Source organism: Natator depressus, chromosome 2 (genome assembly GCF_965152275.1).
Source record: "Natator depressus isolate rNatDep1 chromosome 2, rNatDep2.hap1, whole genome shotgun sequence".
Classification (NCBI taxonomy): Eukaryota; Metazoa; Chordata; order Testudines; family Cheloniidae; genus Natator; species Natator depressus.
Window position 1 is genome coordinate 111,026,472 of NC_134235.1, and position 21,092 is coordinate 111,047,563.

The 21,092-nt window shown below is 43.0% G+C and overlaps 1 protein-coding gene across 4 annotated transcripts in view; it reads right to left on the bottom strand.

Moving 5' to 3' along the window:
- Positions 1–10,519, bottom strand: part of HIVEP1 (HIVEP zinc finger 1) — a 181,496-nt gene extending 170,977 nt beyond the window's left edge. Inside the window, exons 1-2 of one of the 4 annotated variants that reach the window (XM_074944877.1) lie at positions 10,419–10,519; positions 5,578–5,722 (exon numbers count right to left, since the gene is read on the bottom strand). In XM_074944877.1, the coding sequence (XP_074800978.1) occupies positions 5,578–5,617 (40 nt within the window). In that variant the 5' untranslated portion in view covers positions 5,618–5,722; positions 10,419–10,519. The other 3 variants (XM_074944876.1, XM_074944879.1, XM_074944878.1) reach the window with 3 other exon arrangements.
- Positions 10,520–21,092: the final 10,573 nt, after the last annotated feature.

Sequence of the window (21,092 nt, forward strand, 5' to 3'; positions counted from 1 at the left end):
GTGTGTCTCATCCACCTCTAGTGGCTTGTCCACACAGAGGATAGCAACCTACTAGCGCTACCAGTTACTCAATTAATTCAGGTGATAGAAGTTTCTGTGCTGTAGTTCTAGAGGTCCCAACCCTATTAATGACTTATGTATGTGAGGGTCAATGTGGTTCAATGTGACTATTTTTTTCCATTTTGCTTTTTCAAAAACTTAGGAAATTATATAAAAATTACATTAAAAGAATGCTAAGGTTGCATCGTCTAGCACTCACAAGTTAGAAAGTGTCAGAATTAAGGTGGCACACGCATTCTTTAAATACATGATCACATACTATTTTATCCACAGAATCCCTGCCTCATTCAGAGCACAGGATGGACAATACTCACGGACTGGATAGTTATTAAATATTTCTTTTAATCTTTATCATACAAAATGTGGCTCCAGGCCTTGTTTACAGCACATCCTGAACAGAACACAAAATTATTCGTTTCCTCATCAACTTTTCCATAGTGCTCTCCCTGTTGTATCTGAGTGCTTCACAAACGAATTAATTTATCTTTACAACAGCCCTGTGAGGCGAAGTGATATTGTTATCTCCATTTTATAGATGGGGAACTGAGGCACAGTGATTAAGAGACTGTCTACCCAAAATTAGACGACACTTTTGACAATTTGAGATATCTAGGACCTGATTTTTCAGACCATTTTTACCACATCATGTTCAAATCACAGGTCTAATTGAACAGCTGCAATTGTGAGAGCTCAGCACTTGGACCCATGTGTCTCAGCTGAGTTATTTTAATAAATGAGGAACATATAATTAGTGGCCTATTGTGAAAAGTTTGTTTTAAAGAGATTTGCCCAGCATCACATAGAAATTATGTGGCAGAAGCAGTGGTAGAATCCAATTCCCCAGGGCAGCATTCAACTGCCTTACCATGAGATCATCCTCTCTCTTCCTGCAATCCTCTGCATCATATGATACACAACTTTCAGCTTCTGCAACAAATGAGGCAGGGGTCCTACAGACAACAGTCTCTTTCACTACACAACTCTGGTTCGTTTCATGAGCACAATCAATCCTGTGCACGGAGGAAAAAATTATGTGATCACATATTTAAAGACTGTATCATAATGCATGTGCACAAGGGGAATTAATTGGCATTTCTTAACTTTTCAGTATTTCACAACAGTAAACGTTCTACTAACAGTGTTTTTGTATGTAATTACATAGAACATATTGTTCGTGTTGAAGTAGCACTTAGAGGACTCGCTCAAGATTGGCCTCACCCTGTTAGGTGCTGTATTTACAAATAGTACAAGACAGTCTTTCCCCCCCAAGTATCGTATAATCTAAATAGACAAGACAGACAAAAGTGTGGGGGAAAATGAAGTATCATTACTGTCATGTTAAGGATGAGAAATTGAGACTTAGAGAGATTAAATAATTTTCCCAGGTCTCCGATAGACCATGAGACTGAACACCAATTTTTTAAGTCTCAGGCCAGACCATTAACCACCAGACCATTTTTCCTCCCTAGTTCTGTAAAGATTTTTGGAATAATTTGTACAAAAAAGCTACACAAAACAAAGTATGTGCTGTACAGAAGCCCCAACCTTTATAGACTCAATGGGCACTTCTATAATAATGTGAAATCTTCTGGCAAAGCACAACCTGGAGTCCAGAAATTGACAGTTCTATTTCTGGCTTTGCCATAGACATGCTATGTGACTTTGGACAAGTCATTTATCCTCTCCGTGCCTCAGCTTTCTTTGACTTGACAGACAAGTTAATGTTCCCCTATCTCTGATATTCACAGGTACACTGTACAGGCTTAAATCATTAATTTTTGAGACGTACCAGCACCACAGTAATGACACCTCAGAAATGCCTGTAAACAAAGCACTATTTGTGCAGTAGTAACAGAAGTAAAAAGCATGTCAACATTATTCTTAGTTTTTTAAACTGAAAAACTAAAATACAGAATCCGATTTTTATTTTTTTTAAAGTGTTAGGCACTTGATTCAAATCTACTCTTAGTCATGCTTTGTAAGCCTGGCACAGCAGCTGATTTACAAGCTATATCGAAATGTGCGCCAAAATACTGGTAAGAAAGATCAACCTGTTAATCTTCAATCTACACTGGCACCTTTCATTACTGAAAAATAGTTTCTAATTTTAACCATACTGAAAGAACCCTCTACTTTCATTACTTAACAGAACACTTGTTCAACTCCATTGAAGTCAGTGGAAGAACATATCCAGCTTTCCAATCAACTTCTGTTCACTGTTTAGATTACAGTAGAACATAACTTAGTTTGACATTATGCTCAGATTTCTTTAGCAGACACAAAATGTTAAAAGCCTAACAGGGCTGTTAAGCTTTAGAGACAGAACAATCATCTGCTTCAAGTAGAAAATATTTGATGGTAAAGGGAAAATACAAGCAATAACTAAAATTCATACTCTTAAAATATAATTATAAAGAAGCTGGCCCATAGTTTTGGAACCAAATTGTGCGCTACCATCTTTTTGTTCCGTGTTTATACAGCTTCTAGTGCAATGGGGCCCTAGTCCATGACGGCACTCTTAGGCACTACCAGAATACAAATAATAAACAACCAGCTTTAATTACAAATACCTCACTACTGTGACCTTCAATAAATATTCAAGAAAGCAAAAGCATGAGAGTGAATGTTTTGCTCTATATCCGCACAGCCATTTGACAACAAATACCAAATGTAATCAACACTGCTAAAAGTGAGTCTCTAATGTAATTACACTTCGGGGAATAGATTAGTGAGAAATGTTTGTTATATTTGTGGAACAACTGGCTAATCTGGTCTGTCCCATGAAAATAGACAAACTAGCTGCATAGAGTGCTCTCTTCACCGGTCAATTCTTCCCTTTATAATTCTGTTGTATTAAATAAGACATGAATAGTATTCAAAAGATGAAAAGGAAGGAATAGGTAAGAAAATGTAACCTCCAAGATGTTTAGGAACTGAACTATAACACCTAATGATTTTAGTCTTTGTGCCTAGCTATTGGAGAAAACACTATGTTTTCTTCTTGTTTCTTTAAAACGTGCTGATGTTTCTTAGTTAGAAGCATGATATCCCATCAGATTACTCATAAGGCTAGAAAAGTACAGAAATGCCTGAAAACAAAGCACTAACTAGAAAAGTGCAGAGAACTTCTGTTTATGAACCGTTACTCTAGTTTAACCTATGGGTAGCATAGACCGTCATTGCTTTAACCTGGGCATGCCTTTGGACTTTACATTTGGAACTACTGAATATTTTTGGTAGTATAATTATCCTATTACTCTGAGACCTGAGAACATACAACTTGTCTCAGACTTTTGTCAATCATCGCCAATGCTGGAGTTAACATCTTCAGGTTAAACAATCAAGAGCCTAGGTTTGAAAATATCTTTGAGACCTTTGGCCAAAACACTCAATATGTCACTAAAAAATTTTCATCACATTAGGATATATTCAACACAGTCATAAAGAAATGAGAAGATTAATGCTGGGAAACAAAATGATACAAAGCAGGTATATGCAATGTGTTCCACTGAGACTGTTCCAATTTAATGCTCATTTACCCGTTTGACATAAAAACCCCTATGTCAGTATTGTATAATCATGAAAGCAAGTGACTAGATGATCTTATTCTCACATAATTATTTGTGAAATAATGTTTCCAACGTCCTGTCTTCTTGCTAAATTTTCTTCCCTCTGTAAAAGTCAGATTAGTACAGCACTATATAAATACAGTGAAAAGGCAACAAAAAAACCAACCACCTCAACGCCCATAAAATTAAAGAATGCTTTAGGGACACATCTCGTCTGCAAGTGATAGTCAAATGTCTTTACTTAAAACCCTGAGTAAATGAAATTCACCTCACCTGAAGAAAAAGCCATATTTCACTGGATATCTTATCTCTGGATTTAATATCAACAGATGCTATTTCATTCTCTCAAACCATGCAATAATCAACCAACTTTTAAAACACAAGAACATATTAAAACAACGATTTTAAACTTTATCCCATGCTATGAAAAGTCTAGTATTAACTAAAAAGGAGATTATTTTCAAGTCTCTAAGAGGCAATAGAAATGTTAAATTCTTGGTCATGGTTGCTCACTCTCCAGAGTGGCCCGGGATGTAAGTGCAACAGACATAGCACATTTGGAAACAGATCGTGTTACAGGATGTTTAATAGTGACTCCTGTAAGGAGCTCTGATGGAAGTGAAAACGTTCAGATTGCTTGAACTTCAGAAGCTGAGTACATAACACTTGCAATAGGGAAGGGAGAAGTCAGGTAAGTCCATTCATTAGGAGTGGGGAGAGATGATAAAACTATTGCTACAAGTGATTTTAAGATGCTGACAATCTACCTACCGAACAAAGTACATGATGCCCTCCCTAAAATACAGTAAAGATTTCCTAATCTTATACTGTTAATAAATTATGCTTTTATTGAAATTGAAAATATTCATTGAGTTTCATCTTAGAATCCATACATTTCTTCTTTTGGCAGATCTAATCATTAATTGAACCAACTGCCATAACTGATTACATCATACATATGTCTGATTCATTTAGAAGTTCTATTTATTAAAAGAGACACTGTAAACAGTCTCTAAAATTAAAATATGTAAATATTTCTTCTACTTTACAAAATTCCAGCGAAAACAACTATTTTAAGCAGAGATTTCCTGCAGTGCTTGCAAACAGTGATAAAGCAACACTAAACCTGAAAAGTGAAACTGACCAAACAGAAGTGAAACTGACTAAATTTGCTTCATTATTTAAGATGAGAGAAATGGAAACAATATAAATAATGAAAAGTAAACTGATTTTTAAAATTCCTTCATTTCTATAACCTAAGATGATAATAAATGTGTGTGTATATATATATATAGTTTATAGCCTCTCTAAGCAATTTTAACTATAACGATAAGTGCTAAGGAACGCTTGTAAAAAATCATTTTACACAATTTGGGCTTACTCTATATCCAGATTTTCCTTCTACGAGTTCTTTGCTTTTTAACGAAAGACTCACTTAATTGTAGAAGACTAGAAACTCTGATGATAATGCTAGCATGCACAGCACTATATCAGTGGGAGACACCCTCCCACCGACATAACTACCACCGCTAGTTTTATTATGTCAGTCAGCATAACACAGCTACACGAGCACAGCTGTATCAGTACAGCTATAAGCTTGTAAGCGTAGACATGGCCTTTGACTGTACACTCTCTGCAGCAAGAAACCACGTCTTCCTCTGTGTTTGCAAAGTTCCTAGTCTATGTTGGGCACTTCTGCAATCTGTAGAACAGCCACGTGCTGTCCATGCACAAAATAAACAAACTACAAGAATGGAAAAAGTGCCCCCCAACCTCTCTCAAAATTGTCTCTATTACAGTAATCTTAGACATTACATCTAACACTAGTGTGTAAAATATTTTTCAGACAGAAACTTTGGTTTTCAAGTTGTGTGTTCCTTTAATTTTCCATTTTAAACTGTTCCCAAGTTTCCTGGAGATTTTGCTTTCTTAGGTATGAGCTTCTTACCTCTCAGATTTCTGGGATGTATCTGTTTTGTCCGAGGCATTTTGCTTTAATCAGAGGCCACTTTCTCCTCCCCAATATAGCAAGTAGAGCAAGCAGAGGAAAGGCAGCTCCATAAATCTGCCAAAGGGGTCAATTAATCCATGTGCTAAAAAGAGAGGGAGAAAAAAGGTGTTTGTTTTTTAAGAGAGACATATAATGTTAATATGAAAACATATCTTTCTCTACCCTTTTTACCCTAAAGCTGCTACACAAATTAATAAAGCACAGATAATAATCCTTTGTACCTGTATAGCATCTTTCATTCCAAGAAACTCAAACTTTCTTTTATCGCTATTGTTAGCAAAAACAGATTTCCAGGGTTACAAAAAAGGATGTCATTGACAGACTGCTCATACCATTTACCAGTTTCTTCTCTAACATCCAAAAACATGCACTTTTCCCCACAAAAATACTCAGCCTCAGGCTTTGAGATCTTGACCCATGATGAAAGGAAGTGAACAGAAATATGTTGTACTAGAGATCCTCTCATATATACTTCCCACTCCTTCCCCTCCATGACGCTAGGTATCTGTAGGACTCTGCAGTTGTGACAAAGTCAGGAGAAATTTTGCTGGTGATTTCATTGCAACATTTCTTTATAACATTGAAAACAAAATCAGGCCCCAATCTTGCATGCGGATAGACTCCTGAACCACCCTGAAGCCAATCAATAGAGCTCTAGATAGGTGTAGCTGTCCACCCACACCAAAGAAACTGCAACATCAGGGTCTAAGTGTAAGGCCAATATCTGAAATAGACCAAGGTGAAGTGACACTCTTCTAATATTCCACAACTCGGTTTTCCATATATTTAAAGGGACACAAATAAGTATTTTAATCACAAGAGCTAGATTTCCCACCCACCCCCCCAGTTCTACAAAGCTTAATACAAAGAAATGTTCTCATGATTTTTTTATTTCTATTTAAACAGTATTTTGCTTGGATTTAAATCTCTCTGCAGTGTTTACAACCCTAAAACTGCAGCATCCTGCTCATGTATGAGAACTGCTTATTGAAATTGACCTGTACATTTCCACTATCCAAGCTAAACAGAATGAAAAAGTAATCCATATAACTATAGAGTTAATTTTAAAATATAAAGTCTACAGTACTAACAACAACACAGGTAAGGATTTTTTAATTACTTGACATTGAGCCTTTAATTGGACTAGGTAGCAAGTGAAACTGCTTGACAAGGAAAGGGGAGATAAAGACCATCCTCACACACCTTATCTTCAAGGTGCAACAAAGATATAGTATTTTGTTTCCAATTCTTTGTTTATAAAAGGACATCATAAACCTGAAATAATTTAAGTCAATAATAAAGTGTATATGTTTCAGTTACTACACCTACTCCTGAAGCTTACAGATTGTTTTGTATTTACAATGACACATTGCTATTAATTTTAAACGTTTTTCTCTTATCTGTTGTTGTGTGAAAGACTCAAACAAAAAAAGAGAACTGACTACACAAATGAAAACTGGAAAATAGGTTTTTTTCACAAATTTCTTTTAGTTGTAATAATAAATTATTATGTAAATAAAATCCCATGCAGTAGTGTGATGTTTAAGTTGGTCATCCTTTAAAATATGTTTGGTATAATTATGAATATATTATAAATGAAATTTAGCATTTACCATCAAAATGTTCAAGCTTTGGTGACTGAAGTTAGGCACCTACATCAGTAGCCAAATTTTAAAAGGTGCTGAGCATCTCTGAATCCTGATGATAATAATAAACTCCAGTGAGAGCTATGGGTAATCACCTGGCACCTTTGTAAAAGGTATACCACTTAAGTGCTTAAAGTTAAGAATCCAAGTAAGTTTCAAAATGTTGACATATATTTGAACAGGGCTTCTTAGAACATCTCCTAGTGTTTAGTTGCAACACAAGTGACATGTTACATAATATTTAAAACTCCATAGGTTAGTTTTCCACCAGCAATAAAATAATAAGATTTTTTGGCTGCGGGGGGGGGGGGGGGGAAGAGAGGGGAAAATCAGGCAAATAGCAAGGGTACAGGTAGAAATCTTTTAAAAACTAAAGAAATCTGAAATCTTCTTTTTCCTCCTCAGTTATCTGCCCTAAAAACATGCCCATACCATGATCACCAGCAAAGTAAGTTAGAGGCAAGGATTTAAAAAATAATAATAATAAAAGAAAGATTAAAAAAATGCAGAGAGCGAGAGAAGCACGAAATGATGAGAACTGCAAACACAAGTTGCAAAGGGGAAAAACATGAATGAATAAAGAGGGAGGAGCCTGGGAAAACCCCTCTGCAACGCTGCACCGAACAAAGCGCTGCACACATCCATCCACATGCCAGGAAGGGGGAGAGCCACCGCAAACCGGGACCGACCCGGGGAAGAGGCTTTGGGGGTGGGGAATAGATGGGAAGGCCTGGGAGGGGGGAATCACCGGGATGCCTGCCTACTCCCTGCCACAACCCAGCAAAGCCTGCCTGCGGGCGCCTCTCCTTCTCACACACACACACACACACTCACAGAGCCCGGCTGGGAAACAAACACACGCGGCTGGAAGAGGAGTAAAGGCGGGTTTCGCACAAACCGCAGCCCCCCGGCAGGGAGATGAGGGTGGGGGAAGACGGCAGCTGCAGCCGGGCCTGCTGGTCCCTGCCTCCCGCCCGCCCCGATCGCCCTACCGTGGCGTGTCTGGGCGCCGCCGCGGCTCGCACGGGGCTCAGACAGGCGGAGGGGGCGGCTCCCCAGGCCGCGCCGGGCGCATGGGACCCGCTCTGGGGCTTCACAGCGGCGCCGGACTGTGCCCCCGACTGCCGGCCTCCTCCGGGGGGCGGCTGGAGCCGGCCCTGCTGGCTGCCGCGGCTGATGGCGGCGGCTCCGGTGTAAGGGGGCACCAGCGGCGGAGGCAGCAGCTAGGAAACACGGCGCCTGGGAGCCTCCTTCACTTGACAACCTCGGACAAACATAACCCGGGGCTGGCTCCCTCCCCTGCCTGAGCAGCCGTGCAAAACGCCCCCAGCCCGCCCATCTGTGCCGCCCCCCCAGCCCCCACCGCTCCAGCATCTGTACAGCCCCAGACCCCCCCCCAAGCCCCCACCGCTCCAGCATCCGCACAGCCCCCAACACCCTCCCCACACACGCACCCACCCTCCCCGAGCCCCCCGCCCAAACACCCACCGCTCCAGTATCCGTGCCGCCCCGAGCCCCCCAAAACAGCCCCGGCCTCCGCCCCCACCGTGCCGCCCCGAAACAGCCCCGGCCGGCCCGCCCAAACACCCACCGCCCCAGCAGCGCTGACGCCGCCCGCACCCACCCACCCACCCAGGCCCCAGCAGGGAGCCCCCGCTGGGCGATGTCTGTCTGTCTGTCTGACACTAGTCCCGCCCCGGCGCGCAGGCAGCAGCGGGGGATGCTCCCTGCACGGGGCGGGCTGGGCAGAGCCGCTCATGTCCCGGGCAGGGGCCAGCGGGCTGGGCTGCAGGGGGAGGCGTCCCTGGGGCCGGGCTGTGCGGAGGGGGCAGCGGGTAGGCGGGTCCCCCTGGGGAGCGGGAAGCTCAGGCCAGCGGGGCCGGGCGGGCCGCTGGCGGCGCAGCCATTGGGGGCTCCCCGGCCGATCACTCACGGGGCTGGCTGGGGGCAGCAGCTGGGCAGCGCGAGGGGAGGCGCGCGGCGGCGGCGGCTCCGAGTCCGGGGGGAGGGGAGCGGGGGGGGGGGGTTACCGTCTCTCACTTTCTATTGCAGGAAGCGGCCCGGTCCAGTGACGTCATCGGGTCTCCCGGTCCCGCCCTCTTCCCTGTCTGCAAGGGAGGGGGAGGGGTCACTGAGGGGGTTTCCTCGCAGGCTGGTGGGAAGGGACAGAAGTGAAACTAGATACGCACCCAGGCTAAGATTTAAAAAAAAAAAAAAAAAAAAACAGCCAGCAAGGATTCCCTCTCCCCCAGCCCAGCCACACTGCCCCCACCATCCCTACCCTGCAAAAGTGACATCGTGCCAAAGTGCCCAGGGCCACACTGGGCTTGGCAGTGCCATGTCAGATAAAGTCGTGTTAACATAACAAACAGGCTGCCCAGCACTACAATGGAGCCATGCAGCATTGTGCCAAACACAGCGTCACTGCGCCAGACTTCACAAAAGTGTGTCAGGCTTTCGGGACAGCGTTAGATGATGTAGCACCGTACCAGCCCATGCAACATGTTAGAACGTGTCAGATGGTGCAGCACCATGTTAAGTTGTATCATGACATCTTATTTGGTCAACTGGTATTACTGGAGACATTTTCAACCATGAAGCAATTAATCCCAAACAGCAGCAGCAGCAGCAAGCAGCTGTTAAAGTCTTATTAAAGAGAATTCTGTTTTTCCTAGGAGACATGACCAGAAAGTCAGGACTTGATTAAGAACCTAAAGAAAACTTATTACAAAGCTATTTGCATTCTCACACCCCAACATGAGGGGCCGCTGTCACAATGCAATGCAGTGGGCACGCAGGTGTGTGTCGCACTCCCCCCTACAGCGGCCCATCCCTCCAGCACAGACAGAGAAGACACACAAACACGCACACACTCCCATGTACGCGCATAACTGGGGCTGCTGCTGCTGACGCGGAGATCCCGGAGGTTCCTCCTTGCTGCCACTGGCAGGTCACACATGCTGTGTCCTCCTTCCTCTGCTCTCTGGGTTTTCCCGTTCGCTAGCAGCTACGCTTAATCCCCTCCTCCTTCCCATTGCAACATACCAATAAAACCTCCCCCTGCTGAGGACAGCCGGCCATCCAACCCTCCCCGTACAATTTTCCCCAACGAGATTAAAAGAAGAAACTCACCCAATGCTCAAACTCTTTGCACTTTCTTTCGCAGTTAACTTTTAAAATAAAGCGACAAAAGCTGAACGCAAAAAACCTCCTCTGCTGGAAGTGGGCGTGAGAGGAAATACGAGGAGGAGGCGCCTAATGCTCTCTGCTGCTGCTCCCCTTTTTTGGCCCTTGCCTAGGGTTTTGCTGTTCTAGTCGTGCTGCGCTGATTGGTTTACTACATCAGCTGTTTATATAGATTTTGCGTGTGTCATCTTGAATGGGGAAGATTTGTGGTGAGGGATTCCTCCTCCTCTTGTTGCAGGGAAGTAAAGGGGGTGGATCGCTGGTTAAAAAAAAAACAAAACAAAACAAACAAAAAAAAACCCTTGCCTTTTGTTAAAAACCAGACAGCTTTTTAATTATTATTTAAAATATATTATCCTAACAACCAGATATTTGAAGTTTCTGTTGCCACTGGAGTTTTAGACGAGATTCTCCTTTATATTGCATTTGGATCCAGCACATTTTTTTTTTAACAGAACAAACCTAATTAACTGACCTCCCATTAAGTCTATCTTATATTGTCTCATTGTTTACTTGTGCTTCCTCAGCTAGCTTGTCTTACACTTAGACTCTCTGGAGCAGGAACTGCTTTTTTGTTGTACATTTGTACAGTGTCATCAACACAGGATTCCAGTCCGTTGCTTGGGCTCTCTCTGTCTCTCTCAGGTACTTATATAGCCGCCATTACCATAGTATCTGAACACCTCACAATTTTTTAAAGGTATATATCCTCACAACATCCCTGCAAAGCTAGGAAATATTATTATCCTCATTTTACAAAGGGAGAACAGAAGCCGAGTGATACAGAGTGACTTGTCCAACACTACACAGGGACTTAAACCCAGGTGTCATGAGTCTCAGGCTAGCACCCTAACCACTGGGCCAGTCTTCCTCTCTAGGACTCTGGGGTGCTACTTGAATACAAATAATATCACATCCCTGACAGCAATGTGTGACGTACAATGCACGCTTACTTAACAAATTCAATACCCCTGGGAAAAAGATGAGAATGTTTTGGGGTTATAGTATATTTGCAAGATCATCCAGAGGTATGCTTACACTTAAACCCCTACAGCAGACACTACCTGCACTGACAGGAAAACCCCTTCTGCATCTCTCAGGGGTGTAAAAAATTCACCTCCCTGAGAGAATTCTTCCATCAACCTAGCGCTGTCTGCACTGGGAGTTAGGTTGGCATAGCTACATTTCCCAAGGTTATGGATTTTTCACACTCCTGAGAGATGTAGCTATGCCAATGTAAGTTCCCAGAGTACACCAGCCCCGTGTCTATAGGTGAAACAGTGTTGTCAACCTACATCAGTCTGAATAAGGAGGTCTTGAAAAGCCCAGCTCCCCACGGTGAATATAAAACTTTCCTGGTGATAGCAGGCACTAATTCATCAGTATCTGAAGAATTTAAGCTTTTATGAAAAAAATGTTTCTAACCCTGTCATAAATATAAAGGGAAGGGTAATCACCTTTCTGTATACAGTGCTATAAAATCCCTCCTGGCCAGAGGCAGAACCCTTTCACCTGTAAAGGGTTAAGAAGCTAGGATAACCTCGCTGGCACCTGACCAAAATGACCAATGAGGAGACAAAGTACTTTCAAAGCTGGGGGGGACAAAGGGTCTGTCTGTGTGATGCTTTTGCTGGGAACAGATCAGGAATGCAGACTCAGAACTTCTGTAAAGTTAGTAAGTAATCAAGCTAGAAATGAGTTAGATTTCCTTTTGTTTAAATGCACTGTGCTGGATGGAATGTATATTTCTGTTTTTGTGTCTTTTTGTAACTTAAGGTTTTGCCTAGAGGGACTCTATGTTTTGAATCTGATTACCCTGTAAAGTATTTACCATCGTGATTTTACAGAGGTGATTCTCTTACCTTTTCTTTAATTAAAATTCTTCTTTTAAGAACCGGATTGATTTTTCATGGATCTTAAGATCCAAGGGTTTGGGTCTGTGTTCACCTGTACAAGTTGTTGAGGATTTTTATCAAGCCTTCCCCAGGAAAGGGGGTGTAGGGCTTGGGGGAAGACATCTCCAAGTGGGCTCTTTTCCTGTTCTTTATTTAACACGCTTGGTGGTGGCAGCAAAGGGTTCAAGGACAAGGCAAAGTTTGTACCTTGGGGAAGTTTTTAACCTAAGCTGGTAAGAATAAGCTTAGGGGGTCTTTCATGCAGGTCCCCAAATCTGTACTCTAGAGTTCAGAGTGGGGAAGGAACCTTGACAAACCCTTAGAGTGCAAGTATAATTTTTCAGATGTGAACCAATGAAGTGCTACATTCCAGAGTCTGCAGACAGACAGCTCTATTGTCTCTGCCGTGCTCATAGATATCCCAAGCAGCAGAATGAAATTGACAACTGGGAATACACCCAGGGAATAGACATAAAGGATTACAAGAATAGTGTCATTTTCACATTGTTGCTTGTTGAATCAGTAGCAGCAGAAGCAATAGAACTATTCACAGGGCAGGAGAAGACTAAAGTAGCAGACATCCCACCTTCCAACCTACCAGCCCTTCTGCAACTTGGAGGCTGGGGTGAGACTCAAAAGTTATCAGATACCTACAATTAGATGCAGATTTAAAAATGGGGCCTTCAAGCAGTGTCCCGGGGCAGCACCATGACAGGAATCCACGTACACTTCCAGCAGAAAGGGGTGAAGCAAGCTTCTTAGCAGGGATTTGCCTCTAGATTTTGCTAGTGAGGTCCTTTCCCATCTGTCTCTGGCTACTAAATTTAGTCCTCTAGATAATATGGGGTAGCATCATTCATTGGATAGGGCACAGGCCTGGGGGGGGGGGGGGGAGAGAAGGGCGGGTGGGCAGGCAGATCAGGAAATCTAGATTCTATTCCTTGTTCTGTTATTGATATGCTGTGTGACCTTGGGCAAGTCATTTCATCTCTTTCTGCCCTGATTTTTCCCATCAGTAAAATGGAAATAAATATGCATAGCCACCTATGTAGAGCACTTAGAGATGTCTGGATGAAAAGTGCTATGGAGTATTATTAGTAGCAGGTGCCTGGTAATCTTTTCATGCCCTGTGCATGAGGGAGATTTCAAAAAATAAATCAGTGAGATTTTAAAGGTCTCATTGAAACACATTGCAAAATCCTTCTCACAAAAGTAAGATACTTTAAAACTTGCTGTGATGTTGCACTCCATAATGCTTTATAGAAATATGCTTATGAGTGTAAATATGACATAACTGGAATATGTTTATGCTAGATATGCCACGTAACATATCTTTGCAAATGTTATGATCTACTGAATGTATTCATCCTATTTGTATGCATGTATCATTTTTATATCTGAAGTTATGAGCGTTAACTTTATACTTGTCTTTAAAGTGTTTGCTGTAGGAAGCACATAAGGCAGATTTGGTCAACATAGTGTGAAGGAGTTATTCGAGTAATTGGGAGTACTTAGCTAACAATGGACCTTGGGAGATGCCAATCCACATTTAAGCTTTCCTGGGAACGTTCAAACTAATATGTAAACAATGGTGTCAGCTTGCAAAAAAGCTGAATCATTCATAGACATGTGACTTGCCCAGGTGCCTGCAAAACTCCGTCTTGTAGAGGGGATTTTACAGAGGAGAAGAGGAGTTGCCACCCACAAAATAAAGACTATAAAAACCCCTGGAAACCCCTCTATTTGGTATTCAGCTGGCTCAAAAGATAATCTCTCCACCCCAAAGAGATGCCTGAAAGAAACTGGAACAAAGGACAGTAACTATGGGGGTAGGAGTGATCGCTGGAACCAGACTAGGAGGAAGTCTAGTCTGTAAAAGAAGCTTATTGGAACACCTCTGAGGGTGAGATTTACCTGCATTTAGTTTCCTACTATATTAGGCTTAGACATGCGTGTTTTATTTTATTTTGCTTGGTAACTTACTTCATTCTGTCTGTTATTGCTTGGAACCACTTAAATCCTACTTTTTATATTTAATACAAATCACTTTTTACTTATTAATTAACCCAAAGCAAGTAATTAATTCCTGGGGGAGCAAACAGCTGTGCATCTCTCTTTATCAGTGTTCTAAAGAGCAAACAATTTATGAGTTTACCCTGTAATAAGCTTTATATAGAGTAAAATGGATTTATTTGGGGTTTGGATCCCATTAGGAACTGGGTATCTGGGTGTTGGAGACAGAAGCACTTCTTAAGCTGTTTTCAGTTAAGCCTGCAGCTTTTGGGGGACGTGGTTTGGACCTGGGCCTGTGTTTGTAGCAGGCTAGTGTGTCTGGCTCAACAAGGCAAGGTACTGAAGTCCTAAGCTGTCAGGGAAAACGGGCTCAGAGGGTCCCAGCACAACAGGCAGCAGTCCCAAGGTGGTTTCTGTGACTCAACCTGTCACAACTGCATCTAAAATTAATCCCATGTACATGAGTCACCTATCAAATGAACGAATGGAAGGAAGGGCTATTAAAACATTTTACTTTTGATTCTATTGTACTTTCAAAAAGGGACTAATTTTTAAAATTTCAATATCTTCCCTCTACAGGGTATGTATAAAGCATCCATACTTGGCAACAGGTGATATTGTATAAAGGTGCTTCCATATAATTACTAGTTATTATTTATACTACCATAGTACCTACAAGTCCTAGTCCTGGAACAGGAGCTCTTTGTACTACTCCTGAGTCTACCATACAGGTACATAGAAAGTTTAGAAGTAGGAGAAGCCAGGATACAGCAAGTAGCTTTAAATAATTCAGCATTTACCACACCATGGTATTTGACTTTACCACAGTTTTTACTAATTACAGAAACTGTGGCAAATTTAACTACTCTGGGCAGCAACTATTGATATTGTTTATATTGTCCACTGCACAATGACATATTATAATAGGCAAGCTTAGATTTATATTTCTCACAGACTTTAGTCACTCAAGGAGATATACTAGTGCCGACCCCTTGAATAGAACAGAGTCTTATTGGGGGAATGGGGTCTTAGGCCTGGCCTATACTATACAGGTAGGTTGACATAAGGCAGCTTACGTTGATCTAATTATGTCAGCCTTAGCCGCCGATGTAAGTGCCCTACCACACCGACATAACTCCACCTCCACGAGAGGCATAGGGCTTATATCAGTGCAGTTAGGGCAGGGCTGTCTCTGCAGACACTGCTACTTACATCAGCTGTTGGACGACTTCTCAATTTCAGGGCTTCATGCTGGAGCAGTGAAATTGACAAGAAAGCTGGGCAGCTAGAGCCTGGCAACCCCCGGCTCCCTGCCAGCTGCCCCTATCTAGCTCCCCGTTCAGGGAGGTGAGAAGCCCAGGTGGCTGCCCCCTGCTCCCAGTTGGAAACAGGGAGGCGAGAAGCTCAGTGGGACAGCTGGGCTCCTTGTGGGGAGCTGCATGGAGCTGAGAGCTCTGGCTCTCAGCCCCCCACACTGCCCCTCTTCAGTTAGTGGAAGCACTCCTGGTGAGGATGCACACCAACAGAAGAAGGGTAGTGTGGACATCAGCCACTGCAGTAATTACTGCGTTGGCTGTAAATTAACCTACCATAGGTAGATTTAAGTCTGTAGTGTAGACATACACTAGGCAGATGTGGAATAAGCCAGAATATAGTTTACTGATATGTCATTATACCTTAAATCAGTAACTGACTGTTAACCAGACACTACCCCAGAGATTCAATTAACCCTTCAAACACTGAAGATCTGTTAAGTCATTGATACCACACTAATCACCATATACTATCCGAGTATCTAAGATGAGTACACTTGTTCATGTTTTGCACTGAACGACTATTACGGTGAGTGTATTGTTTTCAGTATCTCTGCCCCATCCCTACAAGAGTCCCACTATCTACTTTTATGTTTTCTCATTCCTAACCGAATGAAAGCCACTGGCAATAATATTTACAAACTCAAGGATGACAGGAGAGGTCCCAGAAGACTGGAGAAGGGATTTCCCCCTTTTGAAAAAGGGGGAAAAAGGGAGGAGCGGGAAATTTTGATACCTGGGAAGCTATTAGAGCAATGAATAAACCATTCAATTTGCGAATACCTGGAGGATGAAGGGGTAAATTACTAACAGCCAGCATGGATTTGCCAAGAAGAAAGCATGCCAACCCAGCTTGATTTCCTTCTTTGACAGGGTAACTGATGTGGAGGATAGGGGGAAATGTGGTGGACATAAGACACCTTGACTTCAGCAAGGCTTTTGACACAGACCCACAGGACATGATAAGTAAGCTGGAGAATTGCCATCTCAACAGAACTACCATTAAGTAGATACATTATTGCTTAAACAGCCACAAACAAAGAGTAACTATTAATGGAATGAAGTCCGAGTGGAGGGAGGTCTCAAGTAGGGTTCCACAGGGATCTGTTCTAGGTCTTGTGTTGTTTAACATCTTTACTAATAATCTGGATGTAGAAATAGAGAGCATACTGATCAAATCTGCAGATGACAGAGCTAGGGAACGCTGCAAACACTTTGGAGGATAGAACTAAAATTCATAGGGATCTTGATAAATTGTAGAACTGAGCTATAGACAACAAAATGAAATTCAACAAAGACAAAAGTAAGGTGCTATACTTAGAGAAGGAAAAATACATAAATACAGAATAGGGGGAAACTGGTTTGGCAGCAGCACAAAAAGATATCGGAGCTGTACAAAAGAAGCAAATGCAATTTTAGGTTGCATTAACAGAGGCATAGCATTCAAGTCATGGGAGATGACAGTACCGCTCTACTTGGCGCTGGTTAGGCCTCAGCTGGATTACTATGTCCAATTTTGGTCACCAATGTATAGAAAGGATGTAGAGGCAAGTGACAGAAATCATCAAAAGGGATGGAAAGTGGCCATATGAGCAAAGGCTGAAGGAACTGGGTATATTTAATTTGGAAAAGAGGAGATCAAAGGGGGGGGGGGATATGATAGCGGTCTTCAAATAATTGAAAGGCTTCCATAAAAAAGATGGAGAAAAGTTGTTCTTTGCAGCACAAGCAGCAATGGGTTCAAACTCATCAGCAATCCCTCAATTTTAGGATGATCTCTACCAAAGGTTTACATATGGGTCCCAAGATGACTCAGGAGTCTGATCCTGGAACCACAGATGTACCCACACTAGGTACAGACATTTTCTGGTGGGTCAGCTGCCTGCTGGAAGCAAGTTCTTTCTTTTTCCTTCCTTTTTGCTCTTCAGCTTCAAGGGCAAGGCGTTTCTCCTCGAAGCAGGCCACTGCCTGATGGAGGATGTGGCGCTATTGAGGTCGGTTGTGGCTTGCTCCTCCCAGCTTGTGATGTCCACGTCAGTTTTCTTGAGATATGCTGTCAGTGTGTCTTTGTAGCGTTTCCTCTGACCACCATGGGATCTCTGACCTACTTAGCTAAGAGTAGAGGGCTTGTTTTGGGAGGCGAGAGTCTGGCATCTGCACACCATGTCCAGCCCAGAGGAGTTGGTGCATAGGACAATTGCTTCAATGCTGGGGACACTGGCTTTAGTAAGGATGCTGGTGTTAGTGCCACAATCTTCCCACTTGATGTGAAGGATCTTCCAGAGACATCACTGGAGTCTGGAGGTACCTCTCCAGACTTGAGATACTATCAATAGGTCACCCAGGTTTCACTGCTATAAAGAAGTGTAAGAATAACAATTGTCTTGTAGATCTGAATTTTGGTGTCCTTCTGTAGGTCATGATCCATGAAAATGCATCAGAGCAATTTCCCAAGGAGGCACATGTGCACTGGATGCTGTGCTGATCTCACTGTCGATTTTTGCATTTTGAGAGAGTTGGCTACTGAGCTAGCAGAAGTGCTCAACTGTCTCCAAAGTCTGGCCCTCGACGGTGATTTGTGGTGGGTCATGTGCAAGGCCTGAAGCACACTGATGGAGCACTTTAGTCTTCTCAATATTAAATAAGAGTCCTAGGCTTTGACAAGCTTATGCAAAAAACTCCAGTGTGGACTGAAGGTCCTTCTTAGTGTGCACGAAGATGGCACAGTCATCAGCATACTGAAGCCCTAAGGACTTTAGACTAACAGCGGAGACGCTGAACATTAAAAAGCCTCCCACCCATTTTGTATTGAATGTCAACTCCAGTGGGGAGGCAGTCTTTAATGAGGACCAAAATGACTGCTGAATAGATGGAGAACGGAGTTGGGGCAATAACGCATCCTTGCTTAACCCCAGTTTTGATGAAAGGATCTGTCTCCAGGCCATTACAGAGAATGGTGGCAGTCATCTGACCATGAAGAAGCCTTAGGACTGTAATAAATTTTGGAGGGCAGCCAAAAGTCAAAGGCCTTTGTCAAATCAATGAAGGCCATGTACAGGTCCTGATTTTGCTCCTGAGACTTTTCCTGGATTTGGTGGGCAACAAAAGGGTTCAAGCTACAGCATAGGAGATTTGGATTAAATCTCAGGAAAAATTTCCTAAATGTAGGAACAGTAGGACAACGGAATAGACTGCCTAGGGAGGTTGTGGAAACTTCTTCACTGGAGATTTTCAAAAGGAGGCTGAATAGCCATCAATCTTAGACAGTTTAGACACAACAAATCCTGCATCTTGGCATGGGGTTAGACTAGATGACCCTTGTAGTCCCTTCTAACCCTGTGATTCTATGAGCACCCATCTGGCAACAACCCCACAGAGAGTCCGAGCACTTCATACTCTGGCCCCAATTCAGTCTGCCACTGCAGCCCATTTATGCTGCTTCAGGAGTGTAAAGAAAAGAAAACAGCTGTGCAAAAGGGCTTTTCTGGTGATATAGCACTGGCAGAGCAGTCCTATGCCATCCCCCCTTGCAGCTCCTGACACAGGAGCTAGGCAGAACATGAAGGGGGTTGTAATGCTCCCAGTTTCTGCGAGAGAATAGCCCACCGGAAGCTATAACAACTCACTGCAGCCCTTGTGGTTCCTCAAAGTTACACCCAGGACCAGGCAAATCCCCAGCAGGGCCCAGAATCCTGAAATCATAAAGAAGGCATAAACACCTTAAAGTAGGCAAGCCCACTATTTATTTCCCCTACTCCCAGCAGCCTGGACAAGCCTGCTAAGCAGTTTCTCCTGAGAAACAGTTCAAAATTGGCACCTCCCCTTCCACCTGCTTTTTTCTCCTGCCTCTGCACCCTCTCACTGAGAACACATATTGAGGATTACACACAAATTACTATCCCCACCAGCATGACTTCCTGATATGACCTTCTTCCCACTCCTGGTTACCAGCCTGAGGGGATAATCAGAAATGGATTCACCACCTTAAGGTCTTAACTCAGCCCTGCTGTCCTCCAACCATAAAACTCTCCCTCTAGCAAGCATGCAAAACCTTGGGAAATAAGTCCAGGTGACATTGTGACCCTACGGCTATGTCTACACTACAGCCCATATCAGCATAACTTATGCTGCTCAGGGCGGTGAATAAATCACCCCCGAGCAACATAAGTTACACTGACATAAGCGCTGGTGTGGACAGCGCTATGTCGGCGGGAGAGCCTTTCCCACCGACGTAGCTACTGGCCCTTATAGGGGCTGGAATAGTTAAGCTGAAAGGAGAGCTCTCTCCCATCGGCTTACAGCAGCTATATTGGAGAGCTTACAGTCGCGCTGCTGTAAACTCTCTAGTGTAGCCAATTGGCAAAGGGTTCACTCTTGTGAAGGAAAGACTCTTAACGGTCCTGACAAACTCAGTACACCCAACCCATTGCTTTCACAGTATTCAAGCCAAGAGGGACAAGTGAGGTATTTATTAAAAGCTTATGTCATATTGATCCTCATGATCATTGCAAGATGTACATACAGATGATTTGTAAAGAGTTGTGGGTATATATTGGAAAACGTTTTAAAGTCTGAATCAAAGCAGCGTTGATGAGCAGTTTGACCAGCCAAAGTATGCATATTCACCGGTCTGCCTTGGTTTGCCATTGTAACCCAGCATAATGGAAGCCTGTTTGCATGCACCATCATATCCTCATATTGATGTTAACATGGAGCCAGTACACCAGGGAATAAACCACAGGGATCCTCTTGATTCTAGGAACAAACTGATGGCTTCGGGGAATATAAGAGGAAGGCAAAGAGACACTCCTTCATCCTTCACTGAGGAAGCAACAAAGGACAGCACTTTCTGCATTCATGAAACAGCCATTTTGGTTGGAGATGCTGGGAGGTTGCTTTCGGTGAGAAACTAGAGGATTTTAGCCTGTTTCAATTAAGTTTAGACTCTAGGAAACATGTTATGCTTCTTGTTTTATATGTAACTATTTCTGTTTCCATCATTATCCTTACTCTCTCTCTCTTTTAAATCTTAGCCTTTAATAAACTTATGATTGTTTTCACTACAAATGTATCTCAGTGCTGTGATGTTATTCTGGAACCAATCCTCCGTGGAACCAGACAAGTTGGTGTGTGCACTGTTCCTTTGGGGACAGTTTACCTGGTAATCTCTGTGAATATCCTGTGATTAAGGGGTGGACACTGCAGGGGAAAGCTTCAAGGGGACTTGGGGTGCGCTTATTGTTAACCTGCAAGGCAAAGTAAGGGGTGGTGGTGTCAAGGAACTCACACTCAGTTTAGCACAAGGAAATCTTCCTTTTGCTGGAGACGGGGGATGTGCGTAACAAGATGAATCACAGTCCTGAGCAACTCAAGAAATTGTTAAAGACATCCACCTGGGG